The sequence below is a fragment of the Bidens hawaiensis genome, unplaced genomic scaffold (genome assembly GCF_021521415.1).
Source record: "Bidens hawaiensis isolate Kalapana, Puna unplaced genomic scaffold, B.hawaiensis_p1.1 tig00055701_1, whole genome shotgun sequence".
Taxonomy (NCBI): domain Eukaryota; kingdom Viridiplantae; phylum Streptophyta; class Magnoliopsida; order Asterales; family Asteraceae; genus Bidens; species Bidens hawaiensis.
In genome coordinates this window covers 16,771-42,725 of record NW_027506341.1, presented here as the reverse complement: position 1 = coordinate 42,725, position 25,955 = coordinate 16,771, and the positions used below count along the sequence as shown (strand labels likewise).

At 36.6% G+C, this 25,955-nt stretch overlaps 1 protein-coding gene across 1 annotated transcript; it reads left to right on the top strand.

Annotated features, from left to right (window-relative positions):
• Window positions 1-15,501: 15,501 nt before the first annotated feature.
• LOC143617580 (uncharacterized) lies at window positions 15,502-16,706 on the top strand. Its single transcript, XM_077090094.1, has 2 exons — window positions 15,502-15,636; window positions 16,039-16,706. Exons 1-2 carry the CDS (start codon window positions 15,504-15,506, stop codon window positions 16,704-16,706), a joined length of 801 nt encoding a protein of 266 aa, XP_076946209.1. The 5' UTR covers window positions 15,502-15,503.
• The last annotated feature ends 9,249 nt before the right edge of the window (window positions 16,707-25,955 follow it).

Genomic DNA, 25,955 nt, shown 5'->3' with positions numbered 1-25,955 from the left:
AAATTAGTTTTGGATATTATATACATGTCAAATATCATAAATTTACTAATATTTATAACATATTAGGTGAATATCAATATAATTAAGAGAAATACATTTTTAATTGCTAAATTATTCTACAAATTGCTAAATTATTTAAAAAAATTGATATTCGTTCTTTAATATTATAGAAATAGAATTGTGTTTTATTTTGCTAAATTAAAATCGGGCTAAGATGATCACTTTTGATTGATTTTAGCAACTATGCGGAGTTAAAGAAAGTCGCATCGACACCGCACCTTGTAGCGATTACTCAAAAAGTACTCGACCTTGTAAGCTTACTTTTACAATATAGCATACAATCGTGATGAAAGGAAACTGTTTCCTCTCACGGTTTTCCTGTTAAAGCTCTCTCAGGGCCGGTTAATGCCTACGAGTAAGAACTTAGGGGGTGTTCGGTAGAGGGATTTGATTGGGGAGAAATGGAATTAGAAATATTTCTTTTGTTTGTTTTTCACTTTTCATTTCTATTTCTCTAAAACTAGAGAATTCCATTTCTCTTTAAAACAAAGAGAAATCCATTTCTCAGCAGCCTCCTCATAGCATGTCACCACCTCGTCTCCGCCCACCACCTCGTCTCCGGCCGCCACCTCGTCTCCGAGTCTGCAACCGCCACCTCGTCTCCAAGTCTGCAACCACCACCTCGTCTCCGCCGTTCGCAGTGGTGAACACAGAGATGGTAACCGGTTGTAGGTTGCAGGTGGTACGGGTGAACGGAGATTAGGGTTTCAAGTGGTGGTTCGTGGTAGGTTAGGGTTTTCAGATGGTCGGGTGATTGTGGTCGCAGGTGGGTGACAGTGGTGGTGGAAATTGGCGGTGGTCGCAGGTGGCTTCTGATTATCATCATCATCGCCACCACAACCACCACCACAAAATCTCCAAAGAGGCAGTGATGACAGATCTGAGCCTCCTTTTTCTATATCTTATGTTCCAAAAATTTGAATCTTTTTAATTTCTTGTGTACTGTGGTTGAAGAAGGGGATTTGGTGGCGGCAGCCGGTGGTGGTGGGCTGTGGTTGAAGAAAGGGCTGTGGTGGTGGGGCTGGTGGTGGTGGTGGGGCTGTGGTGGTGGGGCTGTGGTGGTGGTGCTGGTGGGGCTGTGGTGGTGGGGCTGCGGTGGTGAGTGGTGTCAGGTTGGGTGGAGGTGGGGTTGGGTATGGTAGAGTTCTCTGTTTATTTTCTCGTGTACCAAACAAGAGAAATGATTCTCATTCTCCATACCAATTCTCTTTCTCTACAATTCCATTTACATTTCTATTTTCTCTCGTTTTCCATTCTCTGTACCAAACACCCCCTTAGGTTCCCATAACTGGTGGAACACTTGGTGCTCATAAATTTCAAATCTTTTAGCAAGAGGCATGGCAATGGAGATTCCTTTGTTCAGTGTCGCCTATAGGGTTGGGCTGAGAGGGCTCATGTCTCATGCCCACTCTCTCATATGGGCCATGCATTTTTAAATTTCATTTATACATTTATGTATTTTTAGGTTGTAACGGCGTTTCATTTATGCTACCGGTCACCACTTTTGCATTTATATAAAAACAAGTATTATTAGCCGGTCAAAATAAGTGTGCTATTGAGGAAAATCAAGATAAAGCAAAGCCAAGCTTCAGTCATATGAACTAACAAGTCTGGTATTTAAAAGATTTTATTATAACAAGTATATCGGTTCGCGTGTTACGACAAAGAGTTTTAAATGCATTACATGTTCAATCGCTATCGCACATTGTGGCAGAAAGTCGGTCGGTCACGGTTCGATATGTTACGGCAAAAGTTTTATGACAGAAGTTTCATTATTAAAGTTGAAAGCCCAAAAAATATACAAGTGAAACATTTTAAATTAGTATTGCATTAGTCATCATGAGTGATGTTTAATCAAATTTTCAATGAATCAATTTTTATGTTAGTGTTTATTTATTTATTTTTTTAGATGTTATGCCGCCTAAGCCTAAATACTTGTCTGGTTATCCGGTAATCAAGAACGTAAAAGAGGAAAATAGAAAAGTAGCTAACAAAGACAAATTTAGAACGATGTATTAGAGACCATGGATTACAAAGAGTTGATCAAATAGTTTTTGAGTTTGTATTATAGGCCCTTTGTTATCTATGTCTAAGGCCCATTTTTATTTCGGTATTCTCAGGGACGGCCTTGCATTTGTTTATCCTTTATTCAACTCGGGTTTCTTGACCCGTGTGGGCTTATTCATGGGTAATCCGATTGCAGATCCATTAGATTCTTCATTGTGGGTTGGGTATCTTCTTTCTGGGTTTTAACTTCTAATTATTTATAAAACTTCCATTGGTCTTAAAAAGAAAACTAGAAAAGTTGAAAAGCCTGAGAGTGAGATTGGGCCCACACCCATACACATAACCATAATCCTATGAGCCTTCTAAGAAGTAAGCCTGAGCTGGGCTAACACTTTGCAAAACATATCCTCCCAACTCCCACACACTTTGATTAAAAGGCCAGGTTATTTTATAAATTGAGATAAAAATAGGAAGGATGAGAAGGATTTGTAACAATAAATAAATAATAAAAAATTAATTTAATAAATCATAACTCAAAATTTAACAAAAAATGAAAACCGTAAAAACACAAAAATATTTCCACCGTCTTCCTCGTTCATAATAAAATAAAATAAAATAAAAACCTCGAAAAGACAACAATGTTGATGAAAAAATATCATTGTGTTTTTTAATTGTGTCTTTTGTTTATTGTGTTTTTTGTTAATTTTCGTCATTGATTGTGTCTTTTTTAATAAAAAAAATTAATTTAATAAATCATAACTCAAAATTTACATTGTGTTTTTTTGTTTATTTTCGTAATTGATTGTGTCTTTTTTTCTAACATTGTGTCTTTTTTCTTGATATTGTGTTATATTACTCAACATTGTGTTATATAATGTTCAGCATTGTGTTATATTTTGTGATTGTGTCTTTTTTTTTTATTTCTAATTGTGTTGTTTGTTCATTCTCGGCATTGTGACTTTTCGGCGTTTTTCTTCTTTTTCTTTTTTTTTTGGGAACAGGAATGACGGGAGGAAACAGTTTGGTTTTTTTAATTTTTTTTGTTTTTTATTAATATTTTAAGTTATGTTTTTTTTTAAATTTTTAGGGTTTTTTTGTTTGGCCACAAACCCTTCTCACACTTTTCATTTTTGTCATCCTTTGCATTTTAACTTTTCGCTTGATTAAAAGAAATAAAGACCCCCTAATAAGAAATTTAGAGAAAAAAGAAAAAAAAACCCTTCGGTATCATAGACACATAGTGTGTTACACTGATAGTCTAATAATACAATCTCTTGTAACAATAGTAAAGGGAATTGTAATATATTAAGTGTTACATTTTCTAAAGTATTGCTATCATGCTATGACTTTGACTTCTGAATCTCTGAATATCGTTTGCTCGGCTGGTGGTTGATACCTCTTCTGAATCGGTTTTTATACCTTAAAGAGGATGCCGTAATATTAAATAACAATATTTTAATAATATGAATTTAGAGCATTCTCATCCAACCCCTTATATTATCTGAGGGGTGTTTTTATAATTTAGAGAGTGATTCAAGGTGTTGTGAGTGAAGAGTTTTTATATTTTAGAAAAACTAGTGATTTTTCTGTATATTTGAAAATTTACTGTTCATCTCCTATAATTTTTTAATATATTTTCAGAGTGGTTGTGAGTGAAGAAAAGAAAAAAGGTAATGATAAAAAGTATAAAAAGTATTATTTAATTGAAATGGAGAGAGAAAATGGTAGTGAGTTTTAGTGATTTTTGATTTAAAGATAAGGAGTAGGATGAGAATGCTCTTATAGTTTATGTTTTAGCATAAACAAGTGGGAGATCTAGCATGTTGTGGCGCCACACTACGGTAAGATCGGTATGGGGTTTGAATCGTTATGGTATTGTAATAAAATAGTTTCTTATCAAAGTTGAAAGTGAAAAAATGTTGTAAATAGAAATGAAAAAGTATTTTGTGACTAACTTGTAAAAGTCTAAAAATTATATGATCAAATTCAAAAAACTAAAAGCTTTGTGAAATTTGTAAAAGTGTTGTTGCGAAAAGTAAAAGGCTGAAAGTCGTGTACCAAAAGTGTAAAGGTGTAAAACTTTGGTTGCAAAAGTTTGAAATACAAATTTTTTGTGGCAAAAATCCAAGGAACAAAAGTTCTAAGCTGCTTTTTAATATAAACAACTAGTATTTACCTGTCGTGTTGCGCGGGGCAGGTTCATAAAACCCGGACGGTGATAAAACTCAAGCGTTGATATGATAAGTTGACCCGAATTCAGCCAGTTTCGGTTGCGTGCATTATTGTATCGAAACTAAGACAAAAATAAAACAAAAAATATATATAAAAATTGGGGTGGACTAATGGCGTGGCGTCGGTCGGTAAAACTCAATAGTTGGTAAAACCCAACCATTATCGATCCTAGGCGTTGAGGCGGTTGACTCTACGCGAAATCAGTTAGTTTTTGTCATGTTTGTTACGGTACCGGAACTAAAACAAACAAAAATCAGCATTCGGTCGGTTTTCGTTACGGTACTGGAACTAATGCAAAACACGATGAGTCTACGCGAATTCGGTCGGTTTTCATGACGGTCGACACGGTATCGTAACTAAAACAAAATTCACATTCGGTAGGTTTTCATTACGTTTATTACGAGCCGAAACTTATAAAAAACAAAAGAAAAAATGCTACCAATAGGGTGTTGCAAAGTGACCCAATAGGGGCTTTGCGGCACCAAACTTATAAATTATTATATATAATAATTATTTCTACCGGCGCATTGCGGTGATGTGGCTTTTTAACTCAACAACGACCGAATTCTTGCGATTCTTGGTAACAACGCGCATGTATTTTCTTTTAAATATGTTAATTTATCGTATTTTGATTTTGACAAATTTGTTTTTTTGGTTTAATTCCGATAGCGCTCATGTTTTACCAATCGACAACACGTTTTTAAATATGTTTTTTTTATCATAAGTTATGCAAGTGCTAATACCATTACGTGCATTCACTTTTTCGAGTTCTTGTAACTACTAGGGGTGAGCAGCTTAACCGCCATAACTGTTAAACCAAACCATAACCGATATAACAGAACCGATTTTAACCGATAACCGACATAACCGGTGGGTCGGTTTAATGAATGTTTAAAAACCGCTAAATACCGGGTTGGTTTTGGTTTAAGATATTTCCAAAACCGCTATACTGAACCGACCCATTTATTTACCCAACAATATGCTTAATATGTTTGGGATTAATTTCCACCAAACATGTTGTTGGATTATATCATTTTGATGTTTTTGGTTTAACGATTGTTATCAAATTAAGTTGAATTTCATTGTTGGATTATATAATGTCATTCTTTTTTGAATATTTAGTATTAATATTATGGATTATATACCTTTTTAGATTATGTCATGTCGTTATTTTTGTAATAATTGGTACCAAACTTTTAGGCTCAATTACATTATTTTGGTTACGGTTAACCGACCCATAATCGACTCACTATAACCTACAAAACCGATTAACTAAAAACCGCCATAACGGGTTGGTTATGGTTATCCACTAACCGAAATATCGGTTATGTTTATTGGTTTGACTCAAAACCGCCCCAAACCGACCCATGCACACCCCTAGTAACTACCGCTACACACCTAACCGAATTCGCATCACTGAACAGCCATAACACGACATGATTTGTTACTTAGCTCAAGCTGACAAGAGACACGTTTTCGTCACACCACTCCCAACCAATCTATATCTGGCTATAAAGCCATCACATGTAAAGCCCCTGCACGTTATCGTCACGTACGAAACAGGGCTTCAAAGCCCTTCTGCATAACGCCCCACTGTGGTTTAAAGCCCATTTACCGCCCCATTATATGTGTATGTGTGTGTGTGAAAGTCCCCCCCCCCCCCACCCCGAGCACCCCTACAATAGCGCCCCTCTGCGGTGTTCAGAACCAAAACCGCCCCCCCCCCCCTCGCGAACGCCCATAACGAACGGTCTTATTGAGATGGTCTGGTTTTAGATATTTGTCATCGGTCAGTTACACATTAAGTCAACACCATGATACAAAAGGGCTTCACATCATTACAAAAGAAAAGGTTGCAACCTTTTTTTTAAAGTTCAAGGCTATTAACGTTGACGAAAAATCGTTATTAAGATGATATAACTAAATTGATTTTAAAAGATACACATGAACGATTACCTATTGCCCGTGGGTTTTGGCTGTTCGGTTTTAAATAGTATATACATTAAAACCTAGATAAAAAAAACATATGTGTACAACGACATATTTGATATTTTATAAAATATTATACATGAAAAGAAACAAATTTTTTTTATATTGTTCAAAAACCATAAATACGAATACCGACACAGGTTTCGATGATACTGACGTACACCAGTACCAATGTTGTTTACACAATATCTTTCGATTCGTCTCCTCACTCTTTATGATACAGGCAACCGTATAGTTAACGTCAAAAGAAATACATTAAACTGAATAAAATTATGTTTGATACAACACTAGTGTTGTGTATAGTTTAAGATACCAAAAAAATGTATTTGCATGGCTTACTTAATATATGCTTTATATATATATATATATATATATTAATGTTAAAATATTTGTGCGGCATTTATAGGGCTTACTTTAGAGCCGTCCAAACCGCTCGCCGTTCGCTCGGAAAATGCTTGCTCTTTTTTTGCTCGATTGTAAAGAGCCGCTTTGCTCGGTTCGGTTTGTAAACGAGCCAAGCAACGAGCAAAGGTCTGCTCGGTTCGGTTCGGCTCGAATATTTTTAATTTATTTTATATATAATTATATATGAACAAATATATAAATATATAGAAAACACACATAAAATATAAGTACACAATTTTTTAAACCCTTTTAAATTTTTCCTATTTCGTCAATTTATAGTTTTATTAGTTCGATTCAAGTTTCAGAATATTAAAAGTTTGTTTACATGTTCATTATATCTTACTTCAAACTTCTTTCTTCTTTCTTCTAAATATTTACAACCTATGTGACACCTCACATCGGTTGAGAAGGAGAACTAAGTCTTCTTTATAAGGAGGTGGATACCTTCCTCATCATAACGCGTTTTGGGCGCCTAATGGTAGTGGATGAGAGGAGAATTCCACAGTTAAGCGTGCTCAGGTGTGAGTAGTATCAGGATGGGTGACCTCCTAGAAAGTCTCCACCTGGGCAACCAAAAGCAAATCCGTGAGGCGAATGTCACCATTGCACCATTTGTAACCATTTTGGCCATCTAAATAACACATGTCGTTCCGCACAACGTACTCAACCCAACAAACCAAGAACCACTCCACAAAACACCCAAAACCGCTTTGCACCTTACCCACAAAACCCTCCTCAACAACCCCGAGCTTGCTTTAACTGTGGTGACCCAAATCATTTCCGCAACAATTGCCCACGACTCATTTTTGCAAACCAAGCCCAAACCGTAACCATACCCTACTATCAAACCCAAGCCTACCAAGTCCAAACCTACCAACCTCAACTTCCCCAACTCAATGCACCCCTCATCCAACCCATGCAAGCCATCCAAGCACCTCCTCCTCAACCACCTCATGCACCTCAAGGAAATCCCGGTAACCAAGGACGAGCTTTTATGATGAATGCTAATCAAGCTCAAGTGGCAAACGATGTTATGAATGGTATGTTTTTAGTGAACATTTGGCTTCTATATTATTTGATACGGGTGCCGATAGAAGTTTTATTTCATTAAAGTTTGAATCTACTCTTGCCGTACCTCGCACTAAACTTTCTCGACCCTTTTCTGTCGAAGTCGCCAATGGAAATTCTATCACCATAAACTCGGTCCTTCGTAATTGTTCTCTCACTCTTTGTAAGCGTAAATTCTCCATCGATCTCATTCCGATGCAAATGGGAAGTTTCGATGTCATAGTTGGCATGGATTGGTTATCTTTGCACCGTGCCGAAGTCGTTTGTTATGATAAATTCATTCGGATTCCGCTTGTCAACGGTAAAACTCTCAAGGTCTACGGCAAAATGTTTCCTAAAAGGCTCAATCTCATGTCGTGTTCTCAATCGCAAAAATATTTAAGCCAAAAGTATGTTCCGTTCCTAGCCCAAGTGGTGGTAAAAGACCACAAGGAAAGAATAATCCAAGATATCTCCATTGTTTGTGATTTCCTCGACGTCTTTCCAGATGATGTTACCGGTCTTCCACCCATTCGTCCGGTTGAATTTCGAATCAATCTTGTGCCTGGCGCAATGCCCGTGGCCAAGGCTCCTTATCGTTTAGCCCCGTCGGAAATGCAAGAGTATCAAACCAACTCGAAGAACTTTCCGACAAAGGCTTTATTCGTCCAAGCTCCTCTCCTTGGGGCGCTCCCGTCCTCTTCGTGAAAAAGAAAGATGGCTCATTTCGCATGTGCATTGATTATCGTGAACTCAATAAACTTATTATCAAAAATCGTTATCCTTTGCCACGAATCGACGACCTCTTCGATCAACTCCAAGGCGCAACGTGTTTCTCCAAAATCGATCTTCGATCGGGATATCATCAGTTGCGTGTTCACGAAGAAGACATTCCAAAAACCGCATTTCGTACTCGATATGGACATTTCGAATTTTTGGTCATGCCCTTCGGGTTAACCAATGCACCCGCGGTATTTATGGATCTCATGAACCGCGTTTGCAAACCGTTTCTAGATAAATTCGTTATTGTCTTTATTGATGACATTCTCATCTTCTCTAAATCCAAAGCCGAGCATGAGCATCACCTGCGTTCCATTCTCGAAGTCTTAAGAAAAGAACGACTTTACGCCAAATTCTCAAAATGTGAATTTTGGCTAGAAGTTCAAGTTTTGGGACACATCGTCAACGACAAGGGTATTCATGTTGATCTCGCAAAAATCGAAGCCGTCAAAGATTGGAAGACTCCGGCAACATGTACGACGAAATGTCATGTGGAGCCGAGTTTCAACTCGAAACAAAACCCGGTGGCTTATTGTATTATCTCAATCGTTTATGGGTTCCCGATCGCGATGACCTTCGTACTTGCATACTCGATGAAGCTCACAAGTCACGATATTCTGTTCATCCCGGTGCGGATAAAATGTATTTCGATCTTCGTTCTACCTTTTGGTGGCCGGGTATGAAGGAAGACGTAGCAACGTACGTTTCGAAATGTCTTACTTGCTCTAAAGTCAAAGCCGAACATCAAAAACCCTTTGGGTTACTCGAGCAACCACCAATCCCCATACGGAAATGGGAAGACATTGCTATGGACTTTATAATGAAACTACCCACTACACAAAAAGGCAACGATAGCATTTGGGTGATTATTGACCGATTAACCAAGTCTGCTCACTTTATTCCAATTCGAGAAAAATACTCCGTTGAGAAACTTGCCCAAATCTACGTTCGCGAAATCGTGTGTCGCCACGGTTTACCTTTGACTATCATCTCTGATCGCGATGCTCGATTCACGTCTCATTTTTGGCGATTACTTCAAGAAACCTTGGGAACTCGTCTTGATCTTAGCACTGCTTATCATCCTCAAACGGATGGACAATCCAAACGTACGATTCAAACACTTGAGGACATGCTTCGAGCGTGTGTACTCGATTTCGGTGGGAATTGGGATTCTCACATTCCTTACATTGAATTCTCTTACAATAACAGTTTCCATTCTAGCATCGGTATGCCTCCTTTCGAAGCTCTCTACGGTCGCAAATGTCGTTCCCCGATTAGTTGGAACGAAATTGGTGAAGCTCAAATTACCGGACCCGAAATGGTCCAAGAAGCCACCGACCGTATCGACCAAATTCGCAAGAACCAACTTGCCGCTAGAAGTCGACAAAAGAGCTACGCCGACAAACGGCGAAAACCGATCGAATTAAATGTCGACGATCTCGTCCTTCTCAAGGTATCCCCTTGGAAAGGAGTTGTTCGTTTTGGAAAGAAAGGAAAACTAGCTCCCCGTTTCGTAGGCCCATTCAAGATTCTTGAGCGAGTCGGAAAAGTAGCCTACCGACTCGAACTACCGGAAGAACTCACCGGTGTTCATCCGACCTTTCATGTTTCAAATCTCAAGAAGTGCTTAGCCGAAGGTAGTCTCCATATACCTCTCGACGAAGTACAAGTCAATGAATCAATGATTGTGGTTGAACGACCCGTTGAAATCATGGACCACAATGAAAAGAAAACCAATCGAAGTCGCATTAAGTTAGTTAAAGTTCGATGGGAATCACCGCGTGGCGCGGAGTTTACATGGGAACGAGAAGACTCGATTAAGGAGAAATATCCATATTTATTTACATCATCTTTAATTTCGGGACGAAATTTCCTAAAGTAGGGGATACTGTGACATTTGTCAATTTCGGGTTATTTTATACTTGTATTCTTAATGTAAACCCGACCCGTTTTGTATCCCGAACCTTTCGATATTATCAAAATGATGAATTGTATGTTAAATATTTGTTTTATAGTTGTTGGATAAAAAAACACCCTTTTCGGTTCTTAAAATTCCCCGAAAACGCTCAAAACGAACTCCAGGGACTAAAACTACCAAAATGGAGACTTGAATGACCCATTTGTAGTTTGTGCTTTCTTGGGTCTATAACCAACCCATTTTCATGAAACACCATTTATGAAATACCCATTCAACTTACCCTATATATACACACCCATCTTCTTCATTTGTGCTTGCTCATTTCTTCATTTCTCTCTCAAATTCTTGAATTCTAAGGTTGTTCTTCATAAGCTAATCTTTCATTTTAACTAGCTTCTCAATAATTAAAGCTTGATGTTACAACATATATATAATATACACTCCTTGTTTACCTTCGGTCTTCCATTTCTTCGGTCTCGGCCGGTTGAAATGTCGGGCTAGTAAGACAAGGTTACATGGAGGACTTTGTAGTCCTTGTTTATATATTTAACAAATCTAACCATATAACTTGTTATACTTGCTTAACTTCTACATATTTTAGTTTATTGTTCATATTTGTCAAGTTTCATGGTATTGGGTATGTGGTGACTAGCCTCGGTTTCATCCCAAGTTGAGAACCGAACCAAAAACCGAACCTTTGTTTAAAAGCATTATTGTTAACTTTTTGAATGTAAAACTTGAGTATTATTATTTATAAGTTATTTTACAAGTTCTATGGTAATTGGGTATGTGGTAACCATCCTCGGTCTTATTCCGAGTTAAGGACCGAACCAAAAACCGAACTTTTGTTTAAAAGCTTTATTTTTAACTTTTTGAATGTAAAACATGAGTATTATTATTTATAAGTTATTTTACAAGTTCCATGGTAATTGGGTATGTGGTAACCATCCTCGGTCTTATTCCGAGTCAAGGACCGAACCAAAAACCGAACTAAATCGAGTTCACTCGCTTAAGACACACAAGTGTGTTTTTAGCCACCAAAACTCATATTTTTCTTCAAGATTATATTTTAAATCAATTTTAGTTAATTTCTAAACATACTTGGCATCTCGGTAACCAAATTGATCTTATAACAAGTCCGAACCGATAAGGTCGTATACTCGCTTAACGAACGTTAAGGTTCTTCACAATAGAACTACATACTTGGTTAAGTCTATTTTGATTTTATTGAGTTATCTCATAACATTTATTATTTTGGGAAGTTAACTATGAGCTTGGTCAATTATCAAGTCTCGAACCGACAAACCCGAACACTCGTTTAAACCTCGTTTTGATATTCTTATAACCAAGGGTTTTGCAATATCGCATTTTAACCCACATTAATAATTAACATAGGTTGAGTAAAAAAAGAAAAAAACTAATGAATAGAATACCGAGACCCGGTTTCGAGTAAACTTATTTTACAAAACCCGTTTCTTTAATTTCTCAAATATTTACATTTTAAATCCTAAACTTTATTTATTTACTTTATTTGTCATGTATTTTATTTTAAACCCTTCCAAGACTACCTACTAACACAAGACCCGTTTAATATAGGTCTTGCTCGTTAAACCGATCTCTCCGATTATTCACGACACTATCTTTCAAGTTACTTGTTAATGTGAGTACTTTTTCATCCCCCGTTTTCCATCTTTCGTTTTGGGGGTGGCATTGCATACTTTTTCAAATTCAAATGATTTATACTTGAGTCTTAAACCACAACACGTATTGTATATGTTTACTTAAATAAATGCTCGATTTGGTGTTATATGCTTTACATGATTATGTGCAAATTCTTGAATGCTAAGGCGGGTAGCCTCTTGAATGCTAAGGCGGGTAGCCTCATCAAAGTATGATCATAAGTTAATTCCGAGTATATATGGTATCCCCATATAGAAAGGTGTCGTCAATGTATTCTTATTGACGGTTCGTCAATGTATTATTATTGATGGTTTAATTATCTAAATTGTTGCTATTATTTATTGTTTTCATATACTAGTTGTGGATTTCATACTATATACTTATTGTCCAAAACTATGAAAATTGCTCACCAACCTTCGTGTTGACAAACTTTATTTTATGCAATGTTACAGGTTTGATGTTAGCTTGATTGGATTACTTGAAGAAACTTATTATCTTGGCTTTAAGATATTAGAAAATAAAAGAACAAGTTATTTGTTTATCTATCTATTTGGCATTTTGTATGAACAATTGTTGTGTTATTTATGATGGTATTGATTTAAATAAGTTGTTTAAACATTGTAACTTTATAGTGTCATTTCTGCAATGAGCAATCATGTCGTGCCTCGACGTTTCCGCCTTCATTGGTCGGGGTGTGACAAGAAAAGGCCCCTTGGCCCATGTCACAGTGAGGTAACATAAAAAAAACAATGAAATAAAAGGAAGAAAGAGAAAGAAAAGACCGTTTAAAGATAAAGGGGCATTTACATATATCCCATTTACTAAGATCATTTATTACATATTGTTACAACCTTTAAAATCAATTACTTATTTCTCCTTTTAAAACCATATATATTACATGCATGCCCATTTTATTAAAAAACTTTTATTATATTACTATTTTACCCTTAATACAATTCATTATATATTTTCCTAGTTTCTTTAATCGGCAGCTTCTTCTTGATTTTCCTGTAAATCTTGATGAACTAATTTTGTGTATATGACAAACAGATTTCTTTCGTATATATGATTAAAATAACCATAAACTTTTTGAAAAAATAACATATTATTAAACTCTATCCAATATCAATGTCTTCCAACACAATTGAAGAACAAGTCACCACCAACATCATCCATTCATCATTCTGTCATCCATTCATCATTCCATCATCCATGAACTTGTGATATTGAACCACCGCCGTTCATCATTCCGTCATCCACTTTCCACCGCCACCGCACCTAACCCAAACCCTAACACCACAACCCACTGTTTATCACTCTCCACCCTTACACACATCCGCCGTCGCTCACCACCCACTGTTCGCCGTCTTCATAATCTTCGTGGTTCACCGCCGCGGAAACCTGTCGCAAATCACACCTACTTGCCACAACTATACTCCGTAGCCTAATATTCCCTTGTCCGATCTCAACCGCCATCGCTAGATTCCACCGTTCCTAATTCTGATTTGCAGGTGGAACAAGATTCGCCGGCTGGGCTCGTCACTGGCGTCGGTTTCGCTCGCAAGTGGAACTATGGCCGGGAGGAAAACTTTTTGGAATGAAACAAAGGGTTGTTCAATTTGATGGAAATTTAAAAGGGTAATTAGGTAATTTCTAATTAGATTGCGAAAATATGTAATTAATTTGAAAGGTTGGGTAAATATGTAATAAGTTCTCTTAGTAAGGGGATACATGTAAAAATCCCTAATGGAAAATTCCCAAATAGCCACTTTTAGAGAGAGAAAGTCCAAAATAGCCATTTTTTCTTCAAAATTTTTTAGAATTTTAACTTTCCAGACGCATTAGGAAAAGATAATAATATAGAAGGAGCAGGACAGATAACTAAGGAAAGTTAGGGATAAGACCAGATTTGGGAAAATAATAAAGGGAAAGTCCAAATAATTTTGAAATCTTGGAGTAAAAGTTTAAATTTCTACTAAACTTTTTTTCTCAAAAAACTGTCTTGAGAGACTGTTTTTTTTTATTTTTCATACATTTTCCGTCCATATTTTCAAATTTTAGGAAAAAGAGATTTTCAAATCTCGTCTTGAGAGACGAGATTCTACCACCACCACCCACCGTTCGCCTTCCACCACCACCATTACCGCCACCATCCACCACCACCACCACCATCCACCCACCGTCCGCCACTACCATAGATCACCACCCACCACCATCGTCCGCCACCACCGTCCATCACCACCACCCACCGTCCTCCACCACCACCGTCTACCACCCGATGGTAAATATGAAGAAAAAGATGAAAATGAAGATGAAGAAGGTGAAGATGAAGACGAAGAAGATGAAGAAGAAAATGATGAAGAAGATGACGATGATGATGATGATGATGATGATGATGATGGAGAAGACGGTGGTGGTGGAGGACGGTGGGTGGTGGTGATGGATGGTGGTGGGTGGTGATCGATAGTAGTGGCGGACGATGGGTGGGTGGTGGGGGTGGATGGTGGTGGTGGTAGAAGGCGAACGGTGGGTAGTGGTGGTGGTGGCAGAATCTCGTTTCTCAAGACGAGATTTAAAAATCTCTTTTCATAGAATTTAAAAATATGCACGGAAAAGGTATGAAACATAAAAAAACAGTCTCTCATGACGGTTTTTTGAGAAAAAAAATTTTAGTAGAAATTTGAACTTTTATTCAAAGATTTCAAAATTATTTGGACTTTTCCTTCATTATTTTCCCAAATTTGGTCTCCGTCCTAACTTTCCCTAGTTATTTGGCCTGCTCCCTCTATATTATTATCTTTTCTTAATACGTCTAAAGAGTCCAAATTCTAAAAAATTCTAAGAAAAAAATGATTATATTGGGCTTTCTCTCTCTCTAAAAAATACCTTTTTAGGAATTTTCCCCAGTTTTAATGCTACAATTACGGATGTCCTTAAGCCCTATGGTATACCTTAACTCCCAGTGTGTTAAAGCTATGCTTTTAAATAAAATGAGTTAAAGTGTTAACGTGATTTTAAAATGCTTCACACTTATACAATAATTTAAAAGATTTTTTAAATTAAATTGCAGGAGTAAAAAATGAGTGATTTGGCGCATAAGCCGTGAATTTATAACCATGGCGTTACTGGCAACGTACTTATATTTTGATATAGCATTAATTGTACCTATCTAATACCAATTAAAACCATTTGTACAAAATGATGAAAATGAAATCATATTATTATATTTTGATAAGTAGTCAGACCTGAAAATACAAAAAACGTGCGTCTATTCAGAAAAAAGCATTTAAAAAGGGTAAAAAGGGGTCGTGCTCTTCTTCGTATCACTAATACCAATCAAAGATCCTCCTCTTCACTCACTGGCCACCGTCAGTAGCCACCCACAATGGGAAGAACACCATGCTGTTCAAAGGTGGGCTTACACCGTGGTGCATGGTCCTCCGACGAAGATAAGCTCCTCATCAACCACATTCAAACGCATGGTGAAGGACAATGGCGATCACTACCTTCCAAAGCTGGTACATTCTTTAAATCACTTCTTGCATGTTCATTATTATAAACAAGCAAACAAAAACCACTTTTGTAGTTACATTTTTTTGTTTTTCTTTTACCTTTATAGTACATGATGATTATTTTTTTTTGGGTTTAGGTGAAGGTAGTGTTTTACTTTTTCCTTTTAGGCCAGCTAATCAGCCTAATCTCTCATGTTTCAAACGGTTATAGAGGTCGAACGGTCATCAAATATTTTCAAACGTCCGACAGCCATAGTCAGAATGACCATCCGTATATTGGTCAAACTGTGTTCTGCACAATAATTTTCAAAGTTTGACAATATTGTTTAATTTTTCGTTTTAACGAATAATTTCCAAAGTTTGACCCATTCTGTTATTAAATAACGTGTTTAATGTTTATGAATTTAGGGTTGTTAAGATGCGGAAAAAGCTGTAGGTTAAGATGGATGAACTATCTCCGGCCAGGTATCAAACGAGGAAACTTCACTGCCGAGGAGAATGACGTCATAATCCGACTACGTTCCCTACACGGAAACCGGTGGTCCCTCATCGTCACCGAGCTTCCTGGTCGAACCGATAACGAGATCAAGAACCACTGGAACGCTCATCTCGGGAAGAAAACCACGGAAAACACCCGCAACCACCACTCAGCACCATCGAAAACCAAGAAGGTAAATAACAAGAGAAAACTAGACAATCAGAAACAAGAAAAGTCAAAGAAAGTCAAAGTTGTTGATTCTGCTATTAATGCTTCTTCCTCCTCGGTTACATCTTCGACCTCGAGCAAGAATGAGAGTTTGGATAATGGAATGGCGAGTGGTGCATCATTGAGTTGTACGTTTGACCTTGGAGACGATGAGTTGTGGTCAAACTGGACGCCATTGTTGGAGGTGGAACCAGAAGGTACAAGCACAGTTATCGACGGTCAAGATGATGAGTGTTTCTTAATGGACGGTTGGGATTTAAGTTTTGAAAAGGACGATGAAAGCTTGATGTTTGAGAATCTGTACCATGAATATCTTGATCTGCTCAATCATCAAGATCAAGAAGATGAAGATGTGGATAAGAGTAATTAAGTGATTAATTACTGATTAGTGAGTTTAAATGGGTTCTACAAATAAGCGTGTAATATTCCAGCTTATCAAACAAAAAGACAAAAAAGTAGATGCTCGTTTTAACTTTTAACTCGTGTGTTGTTTATGTACTTCTACAGTCGAGTTAAAAATAAAAAGGTATCGTCCCATGTCTAAAAAATTTAAGATCGATCTATGCTTGTAGGTAGCGGACAATTTATGTCGTTTTCTTTTAGTTTTTAGATGATGATTATTATTATTATTATTATTAAATTTGAAGCCGCATTACTAATTTAATGCGTTACATTTGATAAGTGGAGTACTGGTGGCCACATAAACTCAAATTCATGCAAAGACGACGGTTCTCATGCATCAGGGCGTCATGAGCCTGCTCACGTTTTTACCGATATAGAAAATGGAGTGAAAGTAAAACCGAATAATGTACCGATTTTATTGGTTTGGTATCGATACCACTAAAAATACCATAAAAAATTCAAAACTGAATGTTACTGGTACTAAAAACGTGAAAATTGAATACTGATAACGAACTGACTGTATTCGGTCGTACCGGTTTGATACGGTACCAGAACAGTATATGTACGCAACACAAAACCGTTCATGCATATTGTGTTGCTAAGCGTGTTTGATAGTAAAACGCACACTTCTCACCCCACTTTTCTCGCTCGCATCGGGCTGTTCTTCCTGCCCTCACTCGCCTTTTGTGGGCAAGGCAGTGTTCCCTCGCCCCACACTGCAGGCACTCCCTAACATACGGACTTAATGCATATATGTAATTACGCATTTACATTATTCTATATAAGATTTCTTTTGATCTTTTTTCATTCAATACTCACAACAGCTTTTCTATGGCCTACCGCTTTCGCCAGACTCGTGGCTAGGTTTATTCATGTCAGCATTATTTATTAGTTAATATAGTAATAATAATCGAAGTTTTATATAATTTACTATAAAACGATTACAATAAAGTGGCAGGCAAACGGGCAACAAGCTGCGCCGCAACCCCCTTTTGAACAGCAAAGCCAATCCTGCTAAAAACGGAGCTTTGAGACCTAGAAGCTGAAGAGGTTCCGTGTACGACGCGCTGAACCCTACTCAAAAATGATTTTTATAGTTTGACGTAGTTTTGTTTTATATAAATCTAGATTCTAGATGGATTAGCCCGTCCAACGCGACGGAAATCTTATACATGTAAACAAAAATAAAAAATGTTAAAATGATTTGTGGTCATACTAAAAATCTTTTAAAAAATTTTTAAAAGAAAAATCATAACTCAATATATAAATAAAAAACGAAAAAAATTAAAAAACCAAAATGTTTCTGCCATTATTCCCGTTTGAAAAAAAAAACCAACGAAAAGACACAATGCCGAAAATGAACAAACAACACAATAATAAACAAAAAAAGACACAGTATATCACAAAATATAACACAATACCGAACAAAATATGACATAATGTTGAGTAATATAACACAATATCAAGAAAAAAAGACACAACCAATGACGAAAATAAACACAATGATAAAAAAAAGACACAATGATTTTTTTACTCAACATTGTGACTTTTTTTTAGAACGAGGAAGACGGTGGAAACATTTTTGTGTTTTTACATTTTTTGTTTTTGTATTAAAAATTTGAGTTATAATTTTTTTTATTAATTTTATTTTTTAAGGGTTTTTTTATGACTACAAATCATTTTCATTTTTGTCCTCATTTATAGAATAACTTGATCCTTTAACATGCTACCAATGCTATGCTTCCCGCCAGGTGAGTCGGGAAAAATGAATATTACATCATGTATTTACAGAAGCATATATATATATATATGGGAACAAATTAAATTCATAAAATGCTATATTTATTAAATATAAACATAAATTACGTAAAAAAAAGGTTAAATAGCTACACTTCATTATCGTCGGGTAGTCGAAGTGAGTAAATTATATTTCATGGAAGTTACCGATTCAAGCACACACAAAAATTGTTTAAGATACAAAATTTTTATTAACCTAAACAAAAGCGTAAACTTAGAGGAAAATAAATATATAGTCTTCCGAAGTATGCAATATATTATGTGGAAGTTACAAAGCCAAAAAAGTGTGAATAAACACAAACATGAAATACGTATACACACACTATTCGTAGTCAGCGAAATTATCAATCAAAGAACGTGCGATAACCATTCCAATGAAGTTAGGAATCCAAAACCGTGAACTGCAAAAATCGTCATCCGTTGAGTAATTGAAGTGCATAATTATGTTCCGCCAAAGTTATCGATACAAACACGTACGAGAACTGTTTATGATACCAAAAAATGTTTTATGTGAATATTTTGTTTGCAATAAAATTTTAAATCATAATGTTGAGATTTTTTTAATGAAATATATATATATATATATATATATATATATATATAATATATATATATATATATAATACTAAAAATACTTGTCAAATTCCATTTGAAAGACTATTATTCATAAGTAGTTAGCTAATTATATGTGTTATATACAAGGGATGGATTCTTTGAAAACTTAGAAAGAACTTTATTTTATGCATCTTTAAAAAAAATCATATGCATTATATATACGATTAAATTTACAAAAAAGAAAAAAAAAACCAAAGTTTTTTACACGAATGAACTTTAACATAGGTGTACCAAACATTTACAATACTTAAATATTTGCAAATATTTACTATTCGCACTGTAATGTAAACACTTGTTAAAACCTATTTTAAAATTCAAATTTTTCTTTGTATATGCAACTTGTTTATAATACATATTAAAAAAAATGTTAAATGAAGTTCTTTTGAGTTCTCTCTCTCCAACCGAAAGAGAAAACCTAGAAAATATAGTCAAAATTTGCCCAAATAGGTTTCCACAAATGTTCATTTTATTTACATTTTTATTGAATTTAAAGAAATTTGATGTTGAATAATAAAAGCGTTTTAGTTAGTAGTAAAGGAAAAGGAGTTTAAGAAATTGATAATTTTCAAGACATCGCAACCATAAGAGAAAAAAAGAAAGATGTAATAGTTGTTCTTGTTGGGAGGTTTCCATTACCCGCAATACACAAACCAGACACCGGTAAGACAAACAACGATCATTGAAGTAACAACTTCTTAAGGAGTTCTGGTTACGAGAAACCTACATGAAGATCCAAACGAACTACTCGTCTTTATAAGCCTATCTCATTGTCATGCTTCTCTCGTGGGATAACCAATATTGAGTTTCAAACTACGATAAAGATGCCTCGGATATCAAGATGTATGATGAAACATATGAGTCGAAGGATCATTTACAAGTGTTCTTAGGAACATGAGATGATAGGTTTGGGCAACGCAAGGTTGTCTATAATTGTGGACGTATAAGGTCAAACACAAAATTGACTTCATTATTATAAATCAAGTTATTGAATATTTGGAATAAATCACGAAATTCGAACTCCCCGTTATCCAATAAAACCTTAAAATGCCTAATAATAAACCAAAATCACCAACACGATTAGTTACAAATGCTTTTTGACAAGCCTTTGCTGCAAAAGGTCGTCTTTTTTTCAATTGGTTAGTTTAGGAAACTTGGCCTTTATTCATGGTAGTTAAAAAACAAAAAAGAAATATGGAAAGTTGGAATAATGAATATTGACAACCATGTGACAGAGTGACTTGGCAATTGTGATGTGGTCGAGAGAACGGGCTTTTTGGTTTCAACGTTTCACGTGAGGCCTACTTGCGTAGGTTATTGCAAGACACGTCGTGCAAACCATGGTTCCTGTCTTTTTCATTGTATTAGAAAACCAAATTAGTTTTATATAATACCGTACAAATCAGTCTTGTATTCTTTTATATTTTATAATTTTCACTCTAGCAATATTATTATGAGATCCAGCAAAAAAAAATGGAAAATGAGAAAAAAAAGCATAGACAATAATTTAGTAATGAAATGAATTAGACATAAAAAACACAAAAGTAGATTACATCGTTATATATAGGTGTGTAAAAAACTGAATTAATCGACCCATAATAAAGTTAATTGATGAAATTATACCAACAAATGATGGGTTGGTTTAATAAATTTTTGAAAACCGGTAATAGAAGTTTGGTTGTGGTTAACCAAGATTTCTATACCCGTCAAAACCAAACCGATATGTTTATATGCATATATTTCTAATATAATAAATTACGTAATATACAAAGCAAATAATAATTTATTCTATGATAACAAGTTTCAAGCTCAAACTTTTATTTTGAGCTATTTGTTGTTAGGGTTAAATTAGCGTCGACTCATTACACCTTCAAAACTATTTAACCAAAACCGTCATATCTGTTATGGTTATGGTTATTTTGGTTATGGTTTTAGAATCAAACCGTCCCAAATTAACTCGTCCTAAAGCCAGGGAGCGTGTAAGGCAAGATCTAGGACCTGTGAAGTTTATAAAGGTTACGGATGGGCATGTACTGTTTAAGGAGCAGGACATCAAGCTAAGATGGAAAACCTACTTCCAAAACTTTTTTAACAATGGGAGAGCTTACCAAGAAGAATATGACTACACAACTTTTCAACGACAACAACCGAATAATTGCTACTGTCGACGAATCACAAAGGAAGAGGTGCATACTACGCTCATGAGAATGGGAAGAGCTAAGGCGGTCGGTCCAGACAGCAAACCCATCGAGATGTGGAAGTGTCTGGGAGAAGAAGGAGCCATGTGGTTAACCACTTTGTTCAATATTATCCTCAAATCTAGTAAGATGCCAGACCAATGGAGGAGTAGCGTCGTAGTCCCTATCTATAAGAACAAAGGAGACATCCAATATTGTGGTAATTACCGAGGAATCAAGCTACTAAGCCATACTATGAAGCCATGGGAAAGAGTGATTGAGGTTAGACTTAGACGGGAAACTCAAGCTACGGTGAACCAATTTGGCTTTATGCCGGGGCGTTCCACCACAGAGGCAATACACATCATAAGAAGTTTGATGGAAAAATATAGGGAGAAGAAGCGCGACCTTCATATGGTGTTTATTGACCTAGAAAAGGTGTACGACAGTGTGCCACGCCAAGTGCTTTGGGACTGCCTGGAGGGTAGAGGGGTCCCGAGGAAATATATAGAGATAATTATATATATATGTATGCCAGGAGTGCTACAAGCGTCCGTGCACCAGTGGGGGACACTGACCTCTTCCCCGTGGAGGTAGGTCTCCACCAGGGGTCAACTTTGAGCCCGTTCCTTTTTGCAGTAGTCTTGGACGAGTTGTCAAAATTGATTTAGGAGACACTCCCGTGGTGCATGGTGTTCGCATATGATATTGTCTTAGTTGCTGAGAGAAAACAAGATCTTAACATGAGATTAGAGGAGTGGCGAACAACCCTAGAGGGAAAAGGTTTAAGGATTAGTCGCTCCAAAACGGAGTACCTCCACTGTGATTTTGATGGAGTAAATGACAATGAGGAAATCCAGATCACCATTGATGGGTAAGAGGTTCCGCAGGTTACGAAGTTCAAGTACCTAGGATCGTTTTTTTAGAGCGATGGGGAGTTAGATGTGGCCCATCGAGTTCAGGTAGGATGGTGTAGATGGAGAGCAGCCACATATGCATTATAAGACAGGAGATTCCCAACTAAATTAAAGGGAAAGTTTTATAGGGTCGTAGTTAGACCTGCAATGTTATGTGGAACAGGTTGTTGTGCTATCAAGAAGACACAAGAGCGAAAGATGGAGGTAGCAGAGATAAGAATGCTACGCTGGATGTGTGGGCACACAAAGTTAGACAGAATAAGAAACGGTGTGTTTCGGGATAGATTAGGGGTAGCTAACATATCATACAAATTAAGAGAATGGAGATTGAGATAATTTGGACATGTGAAGAGAAGGCGGACAACGAATCCTGTAAGATCTGTAGAAAACATTACTATAGAGGGGAGGAAGGGTAGAGGCCGACCTAAATTGACTTGGGATGAGAGGATTAGGCATGATTTGCTAGACCTAAACCTCTCTGAGGACATGATTGGGGATAGAAATTTTTGGAGACGTAGAATTAAGGTTAATGATTCTAGGGAGAAATTAGTAACTTAGGGGCCTCATTACCTTATTTTTGGTCACACGCATTATGTTATTCTATGTAACATCCAACTTTTTGTTAAATAATAAATGACGGAAAGTTTTGTTATTAACTGTGTGTCGTTAAGTTAGTCGTGTGTTAAGTGTTTGGATAATATTTGGATTTGCAATTGTGAGTGGGTTGTGGGGCCCATGGACCCCTCTATAAGCCTAACCTCTCCACCCTTTCACCATTTTGTTACCTTTCACCACACACACACTCAAGAACACACACACACTTTCTTTCTACATTCCGGATCCAAATCCGTGTAAAAAGAAGGAAGAATCTCGTGTGTAGACATCACCAAATAACAAGAATCACGTCCAGATCTACGTATTGTCCGGATCTGAACTCGAACCCGAAGCAAAAGGTAGGTTTCGGTTTAAATGGTTAAGTTTTATGGTTAGAATCGGCATGCAAACAGATATAATGGTAGATCGGGTTGTGAAATGTAAGAAAAATATAAACTTGGTAAGTTATAACCACTTGGGTGCACTTTAAGTAAAAAGGTGGCGTTTGGACTTTGAGAGATGGGTTCAAGATCAGGTGCATGGGGTCAGAATGTGTTAAAAGTTGAGATAGAGTAAAAATCGGGTCCTGAGGAAGAGCCACGAAGTAAAATGGCTTTAAAATGGTAAAAACGATAAAAGGAAGGCATTTCGCTTCGCTCAGCCTTGAGAAGCGAAACAGGAATTTCGCTTCGCTCAGCCATGAGAAGCGAAACAGGCATTTCGCTTCGCTCAGCCTTGAGAAGCGAAACAGGCATTTCACTTCGCTCATCCATGTTTCGCTTCGCTCAGCCGTGAGAAGCGAAACAGGTATTTCGCTTCGCTCAGCTGTGAGAAGCGAAAAAGTTATGCGAAGCGAAATTCTATGCAAAACTCCTCCCATGCGAAATTGTTTAAGTTGTTATTAAAATGTGATCCGATTCATTTTCTGATGCGTTTTTGTTAAAGGACCTATTAGCGAAAATAAAATTTTTCCGAGCTGACCTGGCAGCTCAACCCCAGCCAGGGGCTCTGCCCCTTGGACCCTGCTAGGGGTTGCCGCCCCTAGACCCCGCTACTAGGGGCGTTGCCCCCGGACCCCCGTTAGTTGAGAGTTTCATTAACTTAGATGTAGGAAGTAGTAGTAATGGATAATTGACAAGCGTAATGTGTTGTACAGTTAGCCGTGCACAACTAAGGAAAGGCATTACCATTAACGGCGAGAGAAACCGACTCCAGGTGTGTTCTAGCCCCATTTATCTTTGAGATGGTTTTGGGGCTGTGTCCATACTTGTAAGAAAAGTAACATATACACTTAAGTGCTTAACGTGAATGATTAATGCAAGAACGAAAGAAAGATATATATATATATATGTGTGTGTGTGTGTGTGTGTGTGTGTGATTAACACAAATGATTAATGTAAGAATAAAAGAAAGAGGTTAGACCTTGTATATGTTAGTTGTTTAACTTAACATGTTTGTAAGAATCTAGAAGGAATGTGAAGTAAGAGTCAGGGTGGCAGGCCCTTTTAATACATGGGCAAGAATAGTAAGAGTCAGGGTGGCAGGCCCTTCTAATACCTGGGCAAGAATAGTAAGAGTCAGGGTGGCAGACCCTTCTAATACCTGGGCAAGAATAGAGTGGCCGACTCTACGATACCGGTGCAAGAGGTCGGGTGGCAGACCTTTCTAATATCTGTACAAGAATGTATGTATAGCTGTATGTTTGTAAGAATGCGTAAGCATAATGCAAGAGTAGCACAAATAATATTAGTATGTAAATGAAAGAATGTGTAAGAATAACCCTTTAAATTAGAACTCACTTAGCGTAGCTGACCTTTGGTATGCATGCAGGCAAGTAGACTGAGGCAGCTGGCGTGAGGAGGGACACATGGCAGGGACTGGAGAGACTGGCATCTTGGAATAGAAATGTTATGAATTGTGATGTTATGTTAAGACAATTCAACTCCATTTGAGACAAGAATTGCTGTTTTTGTAATATGATGGTGAATGTTTAATTATTCCGCGAAAATTTTAATTAATTCTGATTTTAGAACTGTGTTTATGAGTAAATCCGATGCCAAAGTAGGGTTACCGGGAGCGGGGCCTTACATTCTACATATACATATATATATATATGGGAGTTTATTCTTACTATTTCAATATATCTATATAGTATTATCATTATTATTATTACTAAGTGTTATTATTAATTATATTACTGTTGAACTTGGATTGTCTTTATATCCTGCAATACATATGATTTTTAGAGCTGATGGTCTCTTTGGAAGCCACCTCTCTATTCTATTGGATAGAGGTACGGTGTGCCTACATCCCTCCCTCCCCAGACTCTACGTATAGCTTTACTATTGGCGCGATTCACTAGGTATGATTGATTGATTGATTTGGTTATGGCTATATCAGTTTTGGTTTTAGGCCAAAACCATCATGAATCGACTCATGCACACCCCTATATTATTATCTGTCTTGCATGCTAACATACATACAGACTTATAAAGTTTCGTCCGGTAAGCTTGTGAATAAATACGCATGCCAAACTCTACTTTCTTCCGATCACTTTTAATACATAAGTGTTCCTTTTTCAATAATCACCTAGACATGCAAATTTATAGATGTGTTAAAATGAAATTATTATTAAATAATTCTTTTAAACTTTAATTTGAATTACTGACAGGTCACTGGCCATCCAATCATCCCTATTATCAGAGACCATCCTCAAGAGAAAACTCATCACGTATGTGAAAACCCCCTAGTCAGCATGCAACCCTTATTTTGTCACAGGCCATGTGTGACTTAAACCCAAAATGTTTCAGCTTAACCACAGACCAGGAATCATTTTAACCAAAACTACTTTCAGACCTTCGGTTTCGGATCGAACATAAAGGAGATGATAATTATCAATCATGATTGCGACATTTGCAATTATCCATTGATATTTTATCTGATAGTAAAAGTGATTCACGGCATAAATTCTCTTTGAAAGTTCTTTTCTTTGTCTTAATAGATGAGCAACATCTAACAATTCGTATTAGATCATTCTCCCAAAAAAATTACATCATCTGTAAATTATTCGTTATGACAGTTTGACGCGTTTACGAGTGTTTTGAACATTTGAGTAAGATA